General features: G+C 47.0%; 2 protein-coding genes across 2 annotated transcripts; both read right to left on the reverse strand.

Annotated features, from left to right (window-relative positions):
* Positions 1-775: 775 nt before the first annotated feature.
* Positions 776-4,209, reverse strand: LOC147039311 (uncharacterized). The gene is made up of 5 exons (XM_085904008.1): positions 4,023-4,209; positions 3,399-3,443; positions 1,275-3,293; positions 1,020-1,064; positions 776-912 (listed from the first exon to the last, which is right to left on the reverse strand). Exons 2-3 carry the CDS (start codon positions 3,436-3,438, stop codon positions 1,978-1,980), a joined length of 1,356 nt encoding a protein of 451 aa, XP_085760134.1. The 5' UTR covers positions 3,439-3,443; positions 4,023-4,209; the 3' UTR covers positions 776-912; positions 1,020-1,064; positions 1,275-1,977.
* A 5,502-nt stretch (positions 4,210-9,711) lies between these two features.
* Positions 9,712-11,666, reverse strand: nog2 (noggin 2). The gene has a single exon (XM_085903985.1). It carries the CDS (start codon positions 11,012-11,014, stop codon positions 10,382-10,384), a length of 633 nt encoding a protein of 210 aa, XP_085760111.1. The 5' UTR covers positions 11,015-11,666; the 3' UTR covers positions 9,712-10,381.
* Positions 11,667-20,702: the final 9,036 nt, after the last annotated feature.

Below are 20,702 nucleotides of genomic sequence, written 5' to 3' on the forward strand. Positions count from 1 at the left end.
CAACACGTCTACGAATTGACGTGCTTGGACCAAAGCGCTTGATGACACGGTACGCCATTACATCATTGTGATGTCATCATCACAATGATACATCTATCGGTTGTGATGTCGCTTTCAATGCGGCCAGTCAAAATAGCCAAAGACAAAGTATAGAAAACCAAACTTGTGATATACAATGAGGCACTCTAATCCCACTTAGTTTTGCTTTTTGGCAATCAGCCAAAAATTTGCATTTTATTTTTTGGGGTGGTGTACAAAAAAAAAAAAAAAACATGCACTGCACATGTCACTATGACCATCCATCACCATGATGAATTTTATTCTAGTCTCAGAATCAGTTCATCACGCCGCTATTTCCTTCCTCTTTCCTCAGCGGGTCCTCCTCCAGGCCTTGCTCCCAGAAAGCATCTCCTTCCTTGGAGACCCTCCCCCCCTCGGCCAAGACGATGATGCCCGAGCCGTGCGCCGCCAGATGGCCGCTGAGGCTCATCAGGTAGACGTTGGCCTGCGTTTGGAGCACCCGAGGCGTTTCCACCTCATTGACGTCCTGCTCGGCGCTGCCGTCAGAACTGTTGCCGTCAAACTCGTCCCACCAGCGGAAGCTGCCGCTGGCTTCCTCCCCGTCGCCGTCCGCCCCGTCGTCCTTAGAGACGATCCTGGACGATCCGAGCTGAGGGTTGTCTTCTGCGCTTCGAGTGACTCCGATCTCCACCTCGGCCCCGACGGCCGCCTCCAACTGATTGTCGTCGTCAATGATAATGTCAATGTTCTCATCGTTTTCGCTGACGTTCATGTCGACGTCATTGACCGGCCACGGCTCGCCCTCGTTCACGAAGACGATCTCCTGATTCACGATAAAATCGAGTATGACAATGTATTCCATGTCGGGGTCATCGTTGGGTGGGCGATTTCCTATAAGCAACGGAATATGGTAACCTGAAATTCATTGAGACATAGATGATGCTGCTGTTAAAATGGAAACATTAATTTGACCCAAATCGAGGTGAAATCAAACTTACTACTCGGTCCATTGTGCCATCCATCCCCTTGTCCTTCCATTTTGTCTAAAAAGAAAATCAATAAACTTGATTGTTGACTTGAGTAGATCATAAGTCTGTTATTTAATGTATATTATAATTGTATGTTTTAAATTTGGAAAAAAATATATATATATATCAATAAAAATCGTTGCAATTATTGAAGACAAAATGACCCAAATGAAGATTTGATATCAACAAGCCCTGCCCCATGACATCAAATTTGTGAAAACATACCTTATCCGAGTACCTGATTTGAAAAATTGTAGTTCATATGCAAGGAGAAACATTCAGGTGACTAAAAAAAATTTGGAGGTGAAGTTTTGGAATAAAAAAAACAAAAAGAAAAGAAAACAGAAAAGCAAAGATAACATGCTTGACCTTTCAGTTAAAAGGAAAATAAAACATGGCACTCACTGCATGTAGTAAAACAATTGGAGGCTTTAATGCTCTGTGTCATCGTCACATCTTTGTTACCCTTCGTCCAAATGCTTTGAACAAAGCAAGTTATGTCATCAACACGTGACCGTTTACGGATGTGGATGATGTCGCTCTCACTGCACATACCATAAAAGAAATAAAAGAAAATTTCCATCTCAGACAATTTCCTTAGATCAGGAAAATCGGGATTTAGATATAAATCATAATCTTCCACCAGTGCATTTCATCATCAAAATATGCATGTTCAAGACATGTATAATCAATTACCTATTCGGTTATTCGATTAATCGGCCGGAATGACATTTTTTTTAAAAATTTAGCGTAAACGTAGCCCAGCTGACGTTACGCTGTTCCTCTGGAACGACCGGCTCAACGGCGCCTCTGCTGGTTGCCCTCGGGCAGTGCACTTCATTTTTTTTTTTTTGCCTCAACTTCCTCGAGGCGCCTTCAAATGAACAATTCCCACGATGGCTTTCGAGACGATCATCCCTACCGTGAATTATTTCTCACTGTCTCTCGTTTCTTGCTCACGTTTGTCTCTCGACCGGTTTGAGGCCGACGACGCGGGCCGAGAATTTTGTCGACCGTCGTCTAAATCGGCGTCAGAGGCGTCGCTGTCAGAGACGTTGCCGTGTCGAAAACGTTTCTGGTTTCTTCCCGCTTCGGATAAAAGTCCTACGTCTCCTCGCGGCCTCTTCCTCGACGACTCGGGTGGGAGTTCCTCGTCCGGGTCACTCGAACGGAAGTCCTCATCTTCCGATTTGGATAGAAAGTTTTTCTTACGCGTTTTCTTTCCCTTTCTGTCGTCTTGCGAATCCAAATCGTCGCATGACTGTTGCTTGTTTGTGCAAGATTGGAAGTAGTCCTCTTCTTCGTGGAGGTTGTCCGAAAGACTGTCCGAGTTGGTATCATCCCACCACTGGAATTGTTTGCCCCCACTGGTTTGGTCGTCGTCGTCCTCGACGGATCGTTCCTTGGACGGTCCCGGTAGAGGATTGTCCAACTCCGGGTAGACGACGGGACTGGAAACGTTCCTCTCTTCGTTGACGACGTTGGCAACGATAGCGCAGCTTTCGATGTTTTCGTTGTCGTGTTCGAGGTCTTCGAAGCCTTCGTCGTTATTGCAGTCGTTGTCGCAGTCGTCGAAACCGTCGTCGTTACTCCGCTCGTCGTCTTCGTCGTCGATATCGTGGACGTTCTCGAAGCCGTCGTCGTCCTCGTCGATATTCTGCTCGTCGTCGATGTTCTCCTCGTTGGCGTCGCCGTTGTGTTCTTCGTTGTTGTCGATCTCGTCAAAGTCGTCGTTGTTGACCAAACGCAACTCGAGGAAAATGTCGTCAAACACGTCGCCGTGTTGCAGCGGCCTGACGCGGATCCGGAAGAGGAGCACGGCGTTCTCGTCGTTGAGGTGCATGTCGTTGATGTGGTTGTCGGCGTGATATTCCGGATGCACCCCGTGGCCGTTGTCCTCCATGTCGCCGTCGTTGTCTTCCACGTCGGCATCGCCGTCGCTCTCCTCCGTCTCCTCTTCCTCCTCGTCTTCGATATTCTCCTGCTCGTGTTCCTCGATATTCTCCTCCTGATCGATGTCCTCGATGTTTTCGCCGTCTTCGATACGTTCCTCGTCGTCGTCGTTATCCTCGATGTTTTCCTCCTCGTCGTTGTCTTCCGTGTTGCCGTCGTTAAAGTCGTTATCGGGCGGCCTGATCATGGCGTGGATGGAAAAGATGATCTCCTGATTTAAAATGAAAACCCTCAAGCCGAGGGTTTCCATATTGCGTGCTCCGTTTCCAATGGGCAGCGGAATTCGGTAGCCTGCAACACAGTTGACGCGATGATACTAACATCAGCATAGAATCAAACCGAAATGGCTTCCACCCGAACGGACGCAAGTGGCGAAATCAAACGTCAAATACTTACAATTTGGACCATTGTGCCGGCCGTCCCCTTGTCCTTCCATTTTGTCTAAAATAACATCAGAAAACAAATTCAACTGGTTAGTGGATCGAATTTTTTTTTTCCTGCACATTAAGGCAAACAAAGCGTTGCAGCAAATGACTCAAAACCTTAAATTCAACATGAGGGGCGCCTGACTAAAAAGCTGACTCAGCAAAACATTTTTTTTTTTTTTTTTACATTTTTGGGTTGAAAAATACGGTAAAATTCAACTGTTTAGTGGATAGAATTTTTTCCTCCTGCACATTAAGGCAAACAAACCAGTGCAGCAAATGACTCAAAACTTTATTCAACTTAAATTCAACGTAAGGAGCGCCTGACTAAAAAGCTGTCATCAGCAAAAAAAAAATTCCATTTTTGGTTTGAAAAATACGGTAAAATGTTTTTGCACTTTTATGCCATTTCTTTTCACAATGGATATTGTTTTTTTCATAGTAACAATTAACAAAGGATTTCTAAAGAATAAAACAGAACGTAAAGAAATGTTGGTCCTGCCTCCCCGAAGCCAGCACATCCCAGACAATGACATCACCGTGCAATCCGTCATTCTAGGCGTGTTTGCAATTCAACATATTGGGATCTACTCACCTTCAATTTGGGGAAACGGCGTGAAAAACTGCAGTTCAATAAGCCGTTCGGTGATAACATAGAGGCTTCTTTTGCAGCTTCTGCGGCATTTTAGTCTTTGTCATGCTGATGTGGAGCCAACGGCTTGCACGCTTTAGGATTAAGACAAAAAGTCCACGCTGTCGCTTCCCATAAAGACAAACTTTGGGCATCAGTCATGGCAGGTGCTCGGGGGCGGGGAAGCCCAGCAAGGATGTGCTAATACCAGCGGCGGCTTTATTGCTCTGTGACATCACCGCATCTTGCCATCAAATTGCTTTGAACAAAACACTTCATGACATTTGCATAATTAAATGTATGAGTGTGATGTCACCACATTTAAAGTTGGGCCGGAGCACATTGGAAGTGTTTTGGGCATGCGTGGGTGTTTTTCTTCTGCAGATATTTTTGCTACAAATCTGGTATTGTAATAGTGGCACCATTGAGGATTTCTTTTAATATTATTTCATTATTATTTAATCATACAATCATTTATTTGTATTTTATCTGTATTTATTCATATTATATATTCATTTCTATTATACATATATAGATTTATTTCTATTTATATATTTATTATTTGCCACTAGATGTCAGTGTGGTTTTAGTTTGCCAAGTTGGCTCCATTCAATGAGTGCAAATATGAACTGCAAGAAAAATAAATGGCTGATTTATGGAGACTTTATTTAGCACTAAACACCTATTGGAATTGGGATTTAGTCTTCTGAAGAGGCTTCTTGTCATGAGATTCTCAATCAGAGGCAAATAATTGCTAGCATTTGATTTGGAGTCAATTTTCGGACAGCTTCGAGAGCGGCCTTGTGTTTTCTGCCAAGTCTCGAGTATCTTGCGGGGAAAAGCTTTTCTTTGTCATAGCGAGTGGTAATCTTTCATCATTTCCGCCTCATTCCCTTCAATATCGTTTGCATAAGCTGCTAATTAGAATGCAACACAAAACCACTCCTCCCATGTCACTTAAGAATAAGCTTAATGAGTGCTTTTTGCAAAATCAGCTTTTTTTTTATGCTTTACTTTTATGCTTCGTCTCGAAACATTCCGTTGATTTTCCCATGAGGGTCAACTGGAACCCCAATTTTTTCCGCTCCCCCCTTTCCCATTCAGGGCTTTGCAACAAACACTTGAACATGCCCTAAAAACCTCGCAAGCCAGCTCTGCGCATTCCCTAATTGGCGGTTCTTCTTTCCGAGAACGATTAGGTGTTGCGAGGAGTGCGAGGCGCCTCGATTCAGTCCATCTCCAATGCCGGAGGGGACAAAAGAGGTACCCACTTCTCCCGTGGAAGCCAGGGGGGAGTTGACACCAATAAATCCCCCCCTTTTTGCAACTTCCTCTCCCGTGTGTTGGGGTTATGTCAGGAATTTCCTGGGTCCCATTGTCCCCCCCCGGGTTGCTCTGTTTTTGGTACGCCATCACCGAGCATTCTCTGCAGCTTGCGCGTCCGTAACCCCGAGGCTTCGTCCCTGGGCTGACAATGAGCCTGCTAAAGGGCGACGTTAGCATGCTTCGGCGTGTTTTGTAGCACTTCGAAATAGTCGAAATAAGGAGGTTCTTCGATACTACTTTTTACCGGACCAATATTAAGTACCGATACCACTAGTATTTTTGATACATAAAACAATGACATTGATTTTAAAAACAGTGGTAGTACACCAAATATAAATGAGTTGGACTACAGTATATTAGGGTTTTAAATGTTTAAAATGAATAAAAAAAAAAACAATAGCTGGACTCCACAGCTGATTTATTGATTTTTTTTTTCGATGTAACGTACTGACGGGATGAGATGTGTCTTTTTTTATGGGTTTCCCGTTCTGCACTCTCCGCCCCATATAATCACCACTGACAAGGAATGTCACAATGACAAATGTCAGGGTTCCTTTTGTCACCTTTAAAGGAATCATGTATCCATTCACTGCCAGCCCTGAGTGCACTTCCACTCTCGCCCTTTGACCTTTGCTGTATTTACGGAGCCACCGGGACCATTATTTCCAATCTGTAATGGCACATTTTGACACTCTCACAACTTGGCATCATTAAAAGAGTCTCCAAAATAGCACAAGCTTGATTTGTTGTGCCGATGTATGTTGAAGTCGCAGAAGTCGTACACATGTTACGAAGCGAGGCGCCATTGCGGCCTAAAAACTATTAGGCTCTGTAAATACACACTGTGGCGAAAGTAAACATTCTCAGCATGCCATCTAGACGCACAGAGGGGTAACTCGGAGACAGCCACTGGACAAACTGTGAGGGGGGGGGGGAGGTGCCGTCGGGAAGATGGATATTGAAAATGGATGGTCCAATTCCAGTATGTATATTGAAGCGAGGATGTTGAAGTGGAGTGGCCAATTAAGAAAATTAAAGACAACATCCTTATGAGGACCAAGAAGCAAATTATTATGATTGAAGTGTTTATGTGAACAAGACTGTGAGTTTAATGCCGATTATTATTATTATTATTATTTTTTGCAATGTGACACCACTGCAGTTGAAGAAACACATTTTAATGTAACACATTAGTATTTACTTCTGACACATGATCTTAAAGGAAAATGCTGACAGTGACAAAACACGGCCATTGATGGGAATTTGAGCCCCTTGTTGCGTCGCCACGGCAACAGAACTAAGCATGTAGTTTTTTTATGCCATGTTTTGCGCCTATGGCTTTTTGCCATATTTATTTGATATAAAATAATATTAGATATTTGATGACTAATAATATTTTATTATATTTTTTTTTAATTGTTGATATATTTTTTTTCCAGTGAGATTGATATTTTCCCAATATGTGATGTATATTATTATTATTATTGTCAGCAATGTTGGCTTGCGGAAGTGCCCTAAATTGGCTGCATTGTGCTCTTCAGCCACTAAAGAATTTGTTGCACGCTCCAGTGAGCTGCCACACTTTGCCACATGTAATAAATGATCTCCTAAACTAAGTGTCAACCAGAGTCAGGGAAACCAAGACAGAGTGTCGAACGTACTCACGGCTCTTTGCGGCATCGCGCGCATTTCCTGCCCGCCTGCTTCATTGTCCAAAGCCTTGCTCGACCGTGGGGGGTTGGGGGGGGGGGTTGGATTTCCATCGCTTGTTATTTCCACCGCGGTCACCTGTTGTGCGGCGCGTGTTGATGTCATGCCTCCGTGTTGATGTCATGGCATGTCACGAATCCTCGTGCCCACTGAGACTGAAGTCCAGGTCAAGTCGTGGATGTGATGGATGTGCTGAGATCACGCTGGGCTCCTGATCCTGGCTCAGCATCAAAGAACTGGAAGAAAGACAAAGAGGAGCCTTTTTAGAAGACTCACAAAAGAACCGACCAATCTCTGTTTTGATACTTGGACGCTCACCAGGAAGAGTTTAACAGGCTTTGTAAGAAAACCACCAAATGCGTCCCAATACTTTTGTCCATGATGAAATTAGGCCTCTGTGCTTGCTTTACTGACTCTCGTAAGTGCTCACTAATATTTGACACATACACAGCAGATGATACCCAACATTCCGTCAGACCGCTAACTCATGTGGTGTGTGTGTAGTGTGTGAGCCCCCCCCCCCCCAACCCCCCAACCCCCTTCAGTGCTCCATCTAATACCCTGTCATCATCAATAACCTCAACTCTGCTGACTCACTGCCTTTTACCACCACGGGGTTTGGGCCTTAGTTACAGCCTTGCAGCCTCGTCTCCGTCTGTCTGCGTTGTTGCGTATTTTTATTTTTTTTTGCATGTGTGCTTTTCGAAATGGGATTCACCGATATCACTTTTTGCAGATCGAGTTGATTACTCGCCAATACGGTGTAAAGATAATTACATGATGTGATGAAAATGTTGACTTTTTATCAAAAAGTCAACATTTTGTTTATGTTCCACTGCTTCAATGTAGCTTGCAACACAAGGAATTTCAGTTATGTAAGACTGACCACTAGGGGGCACCATGCAAAAGGAGTACATACAATAGATAAGAGATGGACAAAAACCAAGTTGCAAGTCTCAAGAAAGTATTTGTCATGGAGTGGTCTCGGCGTGTAGTATCGGATCATTTTTACGAGTATACTTTATATTCGCAGGCACAGTAGGCTGTGACCCTTGGCCTTGACGCTTAGCAGACCGAATGTCTGCTAAGCGGCCGTCATTCCATCCTGACCACGTTTCAGCGTTTATCGCGATGGGCTCTCGACAACGCATTTGCGTCGTTACTTTCCAATGAGGGTTTAAGCTTCAGTGAATGGTGTGAAGTAGTAAATTAGGCCACGTCGGCATGTTTCCACCGAGTGAAGACAGGGCTCTCTTAACAGTGGCTCATTTGAGGATTGGATACGTCCTCGGCTGTGACAAATAGCATTTAACACATTTAACTGGAGGAGCTTTCTTTTTTTTTTTTTTTCCTCCTCTATTGTCAGATGTTCAGATTCTGCAAGTGTACCTAATATTTTGGCCGATGTGCAACAACCACAGTAATAGATCAAGTGGTTATGCAGGTGTAGCCAAATTGAATTGAGTTTCTTAGGCGACACCGGATTCTCGCTGGCTCTTCTCAGATGGCCACATTGGTGCCGAGGTTGTGAAGGGACAGGCAAGCCAAGGGGGTCTTCTTGTGTCTAAAAGGTGCGCACCTCCAGTTGGCTGCAGCCAGGGCGGCGTATTGCCTTTCACACGCTTCTAAAATACTCTCCGGGCAGAGGCTGAAAGGGTTACTGTTTCCCAAAGTGCTTCATTCTGCGCAGTCGAGAGGGGGCGGCTGAGTGGCGCCGTCGAGTCAGAGACGCACATTCGAAAAAACCCCGAGACATCATCAAGAAAGAAGCTGACAGTAAGGAAAGCAGCTCCCCCCCCCTCCTCACTTTTTTTTTTTTTTTTAAACTGGCACGCTGCCGTCCCTCGTCCCAGCCTCCTCTGCTTCCCAAATCCCTTCAATGGCTCCCTGTCACAATGACTGGGCGGCAAGTGTCAAATGGAGCCCGCAAATGCGCATTTTACGCACACAATTGGCGCATAGGGTACCTTGAAGCTTCTCTGAGTCACGCGTCTATTTAAAGGCACCATTGCGCCGCTTACTCACACTGACTCATTTGATTCCACTATTGGCTTGATCGCTTTCATGTTTTGAAGGGTAATAAAAATAATTAAAAAAAAGTTGAGCAATGTTTCATGGGTTTTGTTTTTTCTTTTTTTTTCCTGCCCTCCTCTTCTCTCCCCTCCCTCCCTCCTCTCCTCTCCGTGCAGGGTGGTCAGACTAGAATAGGCGCCGGTCTCCAAATACCTCAGTGGAACTTGTGTGCGGCGTCCAGAGCCTGCAGACAGACACCGTTTGACGTCTGCATCATATTTGAGCCATTATGTTAACACCTCTGCAGCACGGACATGGGGGGGGGGGGGGGGGGGGGGGGCATTCATCCACCCCCCCCTGCTCACTTCTACCCCTCCCTCCGGTTGAAACAAATGCATGCCAGTTCTACTTGTGGTAGTTGAGCTATGCGCATCACGCAGTAATAAATCACAAACTTTCTGCACTCACTGTGGCCGTGGAGCGTCTGGCAGAACCCCCCTCCCGCCCCTCCCTCCCCCCGACATACACTATAAGCACATGCATGATGAAAACATCGACTTTATTGCTAGAAACGTGACCATAACATGTACACTTGGATGCTGTTTTCAGTTGTTTATTTTTTTTTTGTGTGTGGCTTTTTTTTTTTTTTTTTTTTAATAATTCAAGTAGACATCTCTCATAATTTTTTTCCGGTATATTCTGCTATTCTCTGTCCTTATGTTCTATACTCACAATCGTTAAAATAAATAAAACGTACAGATTTGTTTTCTACAATACTATGTATTCCCAAAAGAAAAAAAAAAAGCTGAGTTCACGCCTTTATATATAATCTTTAACCTCAACTTCAGTATTTTTTTTTCTTTTTTTTTTTTTTACAACTTAATTAATATTGATATTATTATTATACAAAAAAAAAACTTCTAGGCAGCATTGCAGTGAAATAACAGTCAGTTGAAAACAAAATTAGGAGAAAGTTCGCCTCTTGGAGAGGTGTAGCATATGCATCATCAATGTCTCTTAGGGGGACGAAAAAAAAAAAAAAAGCTCTTCCATATGAAGTGCTGCTGTCCCCGCCCCCTTCCAGCCAAAACATCTCCGGGCTGACAATAAAATATGGTCCTGGTTCAATTCGAAAAAAAAAAAAAAAATAGCTGCATTCCTCTTGGTATTTCACTTTTAAAATGCTATATAAAAAAATAGATTTGCTATGGTGCCCACCTCCGTCGAGAGTTAACAGTGCAATAGAAAGCAGTCCACTCCGCACGCGTCCGGGATCAGCACGAACACTTGCACTCGGAGATGATGGGGTACTGCACCTGTATCCACGTGCAGTATTTCTGTCTTAAGAAGCCTTGGCAGTACCACCGCAGGAATATCTTGTTGATGGACTTGACAGGTTTGCAAGACATCCCCTCCGGGAAGGAACAGGAACGCTCCGAGAAGCAGTTGCCCTCCTTGATGTAGCGCGGCCAGAACCTCACGCCCAAATCCTTCCAGGTGTACACCACGGGACAGTGCGTGTAGGTCCACAGCCACTGCAGGAATTTCCTGCGTGCCTTCTTGCCCACCTTGACGCGTTTCCCGTAGGGGGTCTCGCCCAGCTCCAGCTTCTTGATCTCGTTGGGCATGGGGCCCTGAAGCTTGACGTCGGGCGCCGAGTGGTTGCCGAGCGCCGGCGCGGCGACGGACATGAAGTTGGGGTCGAAGTGGCTGCCCAACTTTTTCCTCAGAGTCCTCTCGGACAAGTCCTGTTCCCGGGGGTCGTAATCCGGGTCGGGGTCCTCCTTGAGGTCGGGCACGGGGAGGTGGTCGCTAGGAGATGGACGGAGGCGAAGGTAGTGCTGGCACACTCCAACGTGGACGCACAGCAGCATGTAGAGGAGCAGCGGAGGGTGAGAACTGCCCATGGTTCCTCTTGGGACTTTTGTATTTTTTTCTTTTTTTTTTTCCACGCACAGCAAAATGACACCTACTTCAGAGGGGCCGCCTGACGCTTCATATATTTCACAAGTTCACCCACGGGCGACACTTTAAATAGACCACTTGACGGTCTGCCGGTGGCGGCGAGCGGGTCAGCCTCAAATGAATAAGAAAATTTGGATCGAGAAGATGTTCTTCGCCCGGATTCACTTCGGGCTCCTCTCGGTTGTCATGGTTACCACCGGGACGACTCCAAGCCGCGGCCAAACAGTCACTGGATGACGGAGCTGCATGGAAACAGCTGCTTCCAAAAAGGTGCGCGGCAGTGAGGGCTGCGTTTTTACGCACCGACGTGCCCTCGCGGGACACGCTCCGCGCACTTGTCTTGGGGGAAAAAAAAAAAAAAGGACAAGTTGTAGTATTCCAGCCGGTGACGGAGTCTCACGTCAAAAGCCCATTTCTCCAAACAGCTCACTCTTATTATTCCACGTAATAAGCCACCCCAAAAAAAAAAAAAAAAGAGTTGCAAGTTCCCTTTCAATGCGTTCAAAGCTCCTTCTCATGCATGGCGAGAGTTCCCAAAATGTGGAAAGGCTGCGAGCAAAATCCTGCTTCTCCTTCTGCTCCGGTGGCTGCCACAGAAGCTCCCCCACTTGAGTGGCGAGTGCACGAGTATGCAGGAGAGAGAGAGAGAGAGAGAGAGAGAGAGAGAGAGAGAGAGAGAGAGAGAGAGAGAGAGAGAGAGAGAGAGAGAGAGAGAGCGCGTGCAAGAGAGAGAGAGAGCGAGAGAGGTAGAGAGCGAGTTGGCACCCCTTCTTCTGAGCCGAAGCACGCAGCGTGCGCGGGTGAGCGTGTCTGTAAGCGAGCGGGTGCTCAGTCCCAAGTTAAATATCCCCCTCCGACGTTACAAAGTGTCAGAGGGGCCTGCCCACCCCGGGCCACTCTCACTGATTGACAGTGCCCCCTTTGGACCACCCCCACCCGCGCCGAGCCCTCCCCTCGCAACGTGGAAAATGTCAGCCACAATCACTAGACCCGACTGGGTCCTAACCGAAGCGCGGCACTTTTTTCCTGGGATTGATTCGAGCTTGGCTTTCAAAGTGTGTCGCGAGATGCACACGCTAATAGTTTCAATACGCTGTCTATATGCCGCTTGAGCTCCGAATGGATGGGAAACGTTTAAGGAGAGGAGGAAGAAGGGTGGAGGGGGGGGAAAGGGGGCATCGCATTCCACCTTTGTTCATCAGGATTTGGGTCTACACAGGAATTGGCCCCGTTGAACTTAGGGGTCACAAAATAGGCGCGTAATTAAGGGCTATAAATGGCCAGGGATAACTAAACGGAACTTTTCCCATGCTAAGCACTCATTGCGGGCCATCCGAGGGAAATATGAATATAAAAGAAACACTTTGCAACGATAGTCATTTTTTGCATTTTTGGATGGTCTGACAACCCCCCCCCCCCCCTCCAATTAGTGAGTCCCCCCCCCCCCCCCCCCATTTAGGGTTGGTCACTAGAGGGCGTTCATCTAGCAGAGTGTGAATGGCCGGATGCTCTGTATGGGGTGTTTTCAGTACATGGGGCTGCAACTCAATTAAATGACACTGTAAAACAACACAACTTGTATTTTTATTTTATTTTTTTAGGGCAGGGCTGGAATAGAAATTGAATTCGGAGTAACTTTAAAGAATAAATGATTTTGTTTTTAGCAATATTTAATTCATAGAGGAAATTCCTGCTCACCCCTCCCTGGATGTGTCTCGGTGGTCATGTGATCCACGATGAAGGTGGCAGGGGAGACGTCTCAGTGGGCAGCGGGGACAGTCGGGCTGAGCCGGTTACTGTAGGACGGTCGGTGTCCATTGTCTTCCCTCCACGGGCTTTAGGATGTCCGCGGAGCGAGCGAGCCCACCCCATGGGGGTCAGCGGCACTCGCCCTCCCCTCGGTAAAACTCATAGTGAGCGGAGGAGAGAGGTGTGCGCTGTGGAGAATCCGAGCACTGGGTTCTTTCCGTTTCCAACTGTCAAAAAAAATAAATAATTTGATTTGAATATTTCATTTGAGCGGGCACCATCTCTTCTGCACACCTGGCGATTGACCCTCGCATACAGTCATTTCACGACACATAAAAAAAAAAAAAAAAAACATGCTTGCTTGTTTTTCTAACCGACTCGCTGGGTGGCGTTACATTTAGAGTAGATTGGGTTACTTTTCCCTCTCGGTTGGGTTAATTATTTTGACCCAACAGATTGGGTTTTACATTTTTTGGGGATAACCAGTGGAATCTGGCCTAACTTGTGGAGCTTCGGGAGAGAAGGTGACGAAAAGAGGGTGGGGGGGGGGCGCTGGTGCCGAATGGCAGTTTACTGTGGAATGGCTAATTAAATAAGACCATAAAAGGAACCCGGTTCGCTTTAACGAAGCCCGCCGACCTCTGGCGAGCGGGGCCGGGCTGTCGGTAGGCAAGGGAAGGGAGGGGGGGGGGGTCGGCGGGTTAGGTTCGCCGAAAATTGGGCTTGTATAACAAGAGGACTTAGCTCTTTGGTTTTGCAGTGATTGTTCACGCTCCCTTAGGTCTCAATAGGGCGCATGGTGAGGCTGCGTTGGAGGGGGCGGAGTGGAGGAGGATGGAGTGGGGGGGGGGCAACCCTTAGGCACAGATAGGACCCCCCTTCTCCCCTTTGGCTGTGAATGCTATACACACATGACACATACACAAACACACACTAACACCCCTATGGCTCCATACAAAGGGCTCTAGCCATGGTCCAGGCAGGAGCTTATCCAGCACGGGGGCACAGCAAGGGGCAGGCCTGGCCAGACTGGCTGGCTATGCCCACTGGGGATTGGTAGAATGGCACAGGGGGGTGGGAGGGACACTGACAGCTTGAAGAAGGAGCGAAAAAAAAACAACAACAACAAAAACGTCATCCTTTGAGGCAATGCCGGATTGAGAAGATAAGTCATTTAAGTGGAAAATAGTTCAAGCGGCCTTTAAATCACATCAGGGCCGTACTTTCGAGGATTTTTGGTGCTATCAATTGACAAATGCAAGCAAATTTTGGATGCACAAATAAATATCTTTCCATATCGTTGCCTGTCAATATCGCTCTGGTCATGTTCTCCAGTCCTTCTCCAGTTCTTTTCTCTCTCCCCCGTTTTGGTCTCGGAGCGTTAACCCAAAGCAGATGGTTCGGGTAGCGTGTCAAAAATCTGTCTTCCGTTAACGCTACTTTTGAAGCCCTTTCTACATTTTTGTCTCTCCCCTAAAAAAAAAAAAAAAGATAGCTAAGTTATTTATTTTTTTGCAAAATGGCCAGTAAACAGCATCAAAGTGTTTCTGGCTTTTACGATGACAAGCGGGCGATTAAAACTCTTGTCCAAGTCAGCGAGAGACTTGCGCCAGCCTGATGTAATCGTCTCCAAAGCGTGGCATGCTTTGTTTAGTTTCCATGCTGTTGTGATGGAGAAAACGTCTAGTTGCGATTTCCAGTAATCGCGTCGTCGACGCCTTGTCGATTTTTTATTTTGGATTTGAGATTTCACGCGCAATCAATCACGTTTTGTGAGCCAATACAAAAAAACAACAACAACAACAACACAATCTTACTCCTCCTACTATTATTTCGACCAGCAACTACGAACTGGAGTGACCTCATGCCATTCCATTACTCACATCTCCAAAGAAAAAAAAAAAAAAAAACTATGCCATGTTCTTTCTTTTTACTCATCATGTTCCTCAGGGAGTGATGAGGGTGGAATTAAATTGATCACCGCCTTCCGGAAAAAAAAAAATGGTGCATTCCGAAACGGCGGGAGGGCGTTCCCGCTGGTCTTGCCTATGGCAGGATGACATCATTGGCCCGTTGCCCGATTCCCATCGTTCACAATGGAGTCACTGTTGCCGTCTCCGCGGTGGCACAACAGCCGAGAGGGGACGAGCGGGCAAGACGGAGATAGAAAGCAACAAGGGGGGGGGGGAGGAGGGGGGAGTGGAAGAACATTTCAAAGATTTCTCATTGACTCACCTTTGCGGAAACAGTCCGAGATCTCGTGAAAGTCATCAGGTGATCAGTTAACCTAAGCATAAAAAAAAAAAATGCAATAAGTGTCTTGTAGAATTCATTAAAATGCAACCTGGCAAATGATGAAGGCAAGCGAGGTGAAACCCGACCACAAGGCATTCCGTGCCACCGCAAAGCCATCGTGCCGCCGCTGACCACCACAGATGTTGCATGTGCGTTCTGTTGAGTCTGGAGCCAAGAAACTTGGTAGACCGGCACTGGTTAACAAAAACAAAGCCAGGGAAAGTTGGTTCTGTTTAAAGCCGGCGGCCCGCTCGAACCGCTTTAAAGACCGTCCTGAAAGTATTTGTACTTTGGCCCTCCCGACTGCGAAGTACGCAGGAGGCCGAGACGGCGACGGCTTGCCAAGGTGCCAGGCAGAACTGGGACGTCTCTGGCAAATGTCTCGCCGACATGTGAGCGCGCACCGCCGCCCGGGGGTTGCCTCCACGCTTGGGAACCAAACGGGACGGGGGCGGCGGTCCGACAACGGGCCGAGTGTGCGCCGATAGATAGTTTGTCTAAGGGATGTAGCAGATGTTGACTCGTACTGGTTTGCTAATCGGGAGCCGCGAGCCCCCGGAGCCGTCGGCAAACACCAGCGTCTGCCCGGGGGTCGGGGAGATGCGGAATGAAGAAGAATAAAGCATGAGAAATTGGACGGCACTAAGTCAGGAAATGTTCAAAAAATAAATTCAAAAATATTAATAAATACAAAAAAATTGAATAAATAAAAGATAAACAAACTAATAAATAATGATCAAATAAGCTGCTTATGTCTCAGTGAAGGATTTTTTTTTTTTTGGAATGGGAACGGCCAATTGATCAAATGCGACCTCATCAATCGCTCGAGTTGGAAACAGCACAAAAGAGAACTTATGTGGCTTCAGACACCAGTCAGCATCCACGGGGCAGCAGACAGAGGCCGTTAAACGCATTCACACTCCAATAACTTTCACAAGTCCCGGACAGAAAGCGAGACTGAGCGCGAGAGAGAGAAGTCGATCAACAAGGAGCTATTGATAGCCGACACGGAGAAGGCAAAACAGAATCACAATTGTGGTTTGTGCCAATAACCTTGTTGACCTTATTTAACCTTGGATTTGGCCTGGCCGGGGAGCTCTGAGAACAAGCGTGACCATTCACAAAAGAAAATTGGGAAAGCATGAATATGACTATTGACATCTCGTCATTTCAATAACAGTCGTTCCAATGAGCGAACATCAATCCAAAGTCAGGCCGCGGACGGTCCGAAGGGCGCTCGGCCATCGGGGCCGCAGACCCGCAATGAAATATTTGCCTTTTTTATTAATCAAAACCACAATCATTCCTTGCGCTGAGCCAAGTTTTTTTTTTTTATTTATTTACCCGAAGCACAGCCTCACTAATCGTTTATTTTGCCTTCCCTTAAATGCGCTTTTTCTGATTTTTCCGTTGCGTTCTGGCTGCGGAAACATGTCAACATAACACTGATGTACAGTTTGCACATGTGAAATGAGCATTATGTTCCTACGGGCTTTGGCAATATTCACGTTGAACCACCGAAGTGTCTACGATATGCAAGTACGAACTTTCTCTACGTTTGCAAATACAAATGTACCCTTAGAATTTATTTTCTCTCCAAAATACATTTTGTATTTCTCACTGTAGCTCGGATACAATTTCAATCAATGTTTTCATATTTTTATTTACTTCATATCAACTTAAAACATCTGAAATAAAAAAAAAAAAAAAAAACAATTTTAACCTGAACCAAAAATAATAAAAATACATTTTGGCGTCTGAGATAACGAGGATGTTATTTATGCTGAGAAGTCCAAACGTGTGGTCAGATTGAAAGACATAAAGACACACTTGAAAAACCTCAGTCTGTCTAGTAACAGTGTGTGTGTGTGTGTGTGTGTGTGTGTGTGTGTGTGTGTGTGTGTGTGTGTGTGTGTGTGTGTGTGTGTGTGTGTGTGTGTGTGTGTGTGTGGTGTAATTACAGCCAGGTTCCTGGTGTGGAGCCCAGTACAAGTATCGTCAGTCTGTCTGTGGCATGCGGCGGTGCTGCCGACCTTCTCTCTCTCTCTTTCTCTCTCTCCTCTTCTTCATTCCTTCTCCGTTGCCTCCTGCCATAGGTTCTAATGGCACGGCTGGCACCTTTCCAGATCATTTCCCCCCGTGCGTGCATCTGCTGTTTACGAGCGTCCTTCTCAATGATCTGAGGAGATCATAACATAAAAAAAAAAAAAAACACCACACCGTGTGTGCGTGTGTGTTGAAATGAGTGATCCTGCTGGCTCCAGATGCTGTTTACCTGTCTTGTTTACCGGGCCATCTCAATGCTGTGTGTATGTGTGTCCATCTGTTTCCACGTCATGGAGGGACCTCTTGCGGTATGGGGACACACACAAGTTGAACATTTTATAAAACCCAAAAAATAAAAACGCATACTCACCCTGGATAATGAGTGATGGACGAGGAGAAGAACCAACAGAATTTCTTGTCGGGTCTGAAAACGACTGGCGGAGATGAATCTCTCTATCTACCAGGTAAACACGCTCCGTGTGTGTGAGCGTATAACCCCCCCCCCCCTCCCCTGCCGCCGCTTACTGCATCCAGGGGGATTTATTTGACCCCTTATTGCCAGCGGTGAGCCTGCGGTGGAGATGAAAGCATGCCTTCCCAGTGTGGCCCCAGTTTCTATAGCTATGGACACAGCCTCACACTGCTCGGGGACAATGGCGGGGGCCCTGCCACTCGCCTCCCCCCCCCCCTTTTGCTAGAGTCCCCCCCTTGGCTCCCCCATCTCATCCGTCACCGCAATCATATTTTCAAAACAATAACACAGTCAGGGGGGGGGGGGGGGGGGGGAGAGTGTGTGTGTGTTTGAACTGGCGCTATGTGTTGTTATTTTTAGGCACGCGTTTATTTGGGGCCGGGTGTGAACATGCTTGTTTAACTTGTGTCAGGCTGGCTGTGGGCTCCTACAGTCACTTGTGAAGCAACTGTTTGCGTGCACACTTTTTTTTTTTTTTTTTTTTCTCCTCGATGTGTGTGTGAGCCAGGCCTTTGATGGCGTGGCCGGAGCGGAGCGTGCCTAATGTGACTGCTCGCCGGGGTGGGGTGACACTGCGGCGTTGAGCTTCTTGCCCTGGTACCGTCTACCCTGCCGTGGTCCAAGGCTCCCCCTGCAAACTTGAAAGAAATAAAAGGAATCCCCGCCCCCCTGACGCCAAGCCCCCCCCCCCAACATGTTTTCACAAGACATGACATCATCTCGGGGTTGTGTGCAGTTTTCAAAAGCGTCCGTCCAAAAGCGGAATGTGGCCTTCTTCTGTTTTGCTCCTGTTCTGCAAACTCGTTCATTGTTAGGTAAGCAAAAAAGTCTTTGAATGAACTTTGACCCTAACCCAAACAGCCGATGCTGCAAAATAATCTACCGTGTACCTGAAGGGGCGGAGCTACACGTGATGATGCCTGGACAGAAAACAGAAGAATGAGAAATGCAAAGACGTCACGTTATTTACGCAGACATGTTGAGGATGAAACACAAACCAGATCGAGTTACACGGGAGATCTTTGCTGGACCTGCAAGGTTTCATCCTTGTGATGCAATACCGGGGTTCCAGAACAACTTTTGACTGCACGCACCTTCATGACAGCGCTGATGCCCAACAGCAGTCAAAGTCAAGTCCACGGATATCTACACACACACTTTTTTTTTTTTCCCGTTTAATGGGCCGTCCCCGTTTGCCAACTGTTCCTTTGAGGGGGCCAGTGCGTCGGGTTGTCGGAGCCGGGATTTGGGAGGGAGGGTCGGTGCCGCTGGATCAGACAGATGGAGGGGGGGGGGGGGGGTCCGGCTCCATTCAGTTAGCTCTATGAGAACAACAGAGCCCCACTTCAAACAACAAACCACCGCAACCTGCTGGCCCCGTCGTCTGCGAACGCACACAAAAGGCATACGCAGACACCCACATGGCGCAACACATGCCACCGCTCATGTGCTTTCGTTACAACCTGCGTCCATTTCATTAAGGGCGTCTTAAATGTTAAAAGACCCCAGCGAGGAAAGGGGAAGGGGTGGGGGGGGGATTCCAACCGCGGCCGAGTCGCGGCGGCACAAAATAAACTTGTCACCGTTGTTGACGTCGTATCTGCGGCTCATCTGCTCACTTGACGCACAGTGGGACATAAAAACGCAGGCTCCACCGTGCCCCCCCCCCCCAACCTCTCATCCCTTCTTTCCCTGGGACCCGCACCCAAGAACCCCCCACCCCCCCCATCCCCCTTCTTGAATTCACTGGCACTTCCAGAAAGCTCGGAGGCGCCAGCGGAGCGGGGCTCATCTCTTGGGAACAATGAGGCCAGATCTTCATAAAAACTTCAAAAAGGCCTCGCCAAGTGTTTTATAGGTGCTTTAAAGGTTTATGGGCCCTGGGGAGGGAGTGAGGGAGGCTAGAGAAATGAGTGATGCCGCAGCAGTGGCAGCCTTCACTTTTCCCACCCACTGCATACACACACGCCATCACTCACGTAGAAATATGCCTCGCAAATCTGCCAGTAAGTACCAGGCTGGAATCAGACGGCGGTAGGCAGGATGGAGTGAGCTTAGTTTTAGGGGCGGGGTCGCATTTGAGAGCCAAACAGGTGAGCCGTCCTTCTTTAGGCCCTCCAAATTCCAACGCTGGTAAATCGACGGCATTTAGCGGATCTGTGCTAGGGAAAATCGTGAAGCTCACAGTTGGGGGGGAAAAAAATAACCCATATTGGGTCAAAGATGGGCTTTTTCTTTTTATTCTTCATTTGTACACTACTCCAAAACCTCAATTGATACTCCCTGTATTGTGATGAGTCACCGAGCTGAGCGTGCTTCCCTCCATGCATGAATGACACGATTGACTTTTTTTTTTTCAGGAAAGTTTGCTTTATAGCTCCTCCGATATATGCCAGGCGGTTATATTTAGCTCGAGTCCTTCGGGAGTCAGAAGGTTTAAAATTAGGAGGTGTCAGAATTCCAGTACAATTCTTAAGTTACTGTCAATAAACAGCTAAGGGTTGCTCTTAAAGGAGCAGTGTGTTAGTGTGTGTGTGTGTGTGTGTGTGTGTGTGTGTGTGTGTGTGTGTGTGTGAGATAAGCTGCTTCAGACAATGTTTGTCTTTGCGTTGATGCAAGACAAATGTGTAAATCTGCCTCATGCTACACACATATGCATCTTGATGCATGTGCGCGTGTGTTTTTTATGCACGAGTGTCTGCAGGATCTGTTGACAGGGAAGCATGCGACATTTTATTTGCTCAGGAGCTGAGAAAACATGTGGCGCTAGCAAGTCGACTCCGTGATGTGAGCCTGCTGAAAGCAAGCTGGCCGGCCGAGCGACTCCGGCTTGTCGTCGACGACACCGGGAGGAACCAAAACGCTCGCAGTAAACGCGTGTCCTCATCGAGGTCATGGATGAGGTGCGGACCTTGGTCGAAAGGTGAGCAGCACCCAGGACTGGTCCCGTGTTGACAAAAATCAACTGTCACGTGGACATACAATGAACTGGTCACCGAGTTCGGGCACACAACGGAGTGGTCGCCAGTCAATGTGATGGCACACAAAGAATGGAATGGTCGCCAAAT

The sequence above is a fragment of the Syngnathus leptorhynchus genome, chromosome 22 (genome assembly GCF_054491065.1).
Source record: "Syngnathus leptorhynchus isolate UIUO chromosome 22, UIUO_Slep, whole genome shotgun sequence".
NCBI classification, from domain to species: domain Eukaryota; kingdom Metazoa; phylum Chordata; class Actinopteri; order Syngnathiformes; family Syngnathidae; genus Syngnathus; species Syngnathus leptorhynchus.

Coding starts and splice junctions, on each gene's coding strand:
- LOC147039311 (XM_085904008.1), bottom strand. CDS start 3,438: ATGGAAGGACAAGGGGACGGCCGGCACAATGGTCCAAATT. Junction 3,294..3,398: donor CCGGCACAATGGTCCAAATT/GTAAGTATTTGA, acceptor ACTGTGTTGCAG/GCTACCGAATTCCGCTGCCC.
- nog2 (XM_085903985.1), bottom strand. CDS start 11,014: ATGGGCAGTTCTCACCCTCCGCTGCTCCTCTACATGCTGCTGTGCGTC.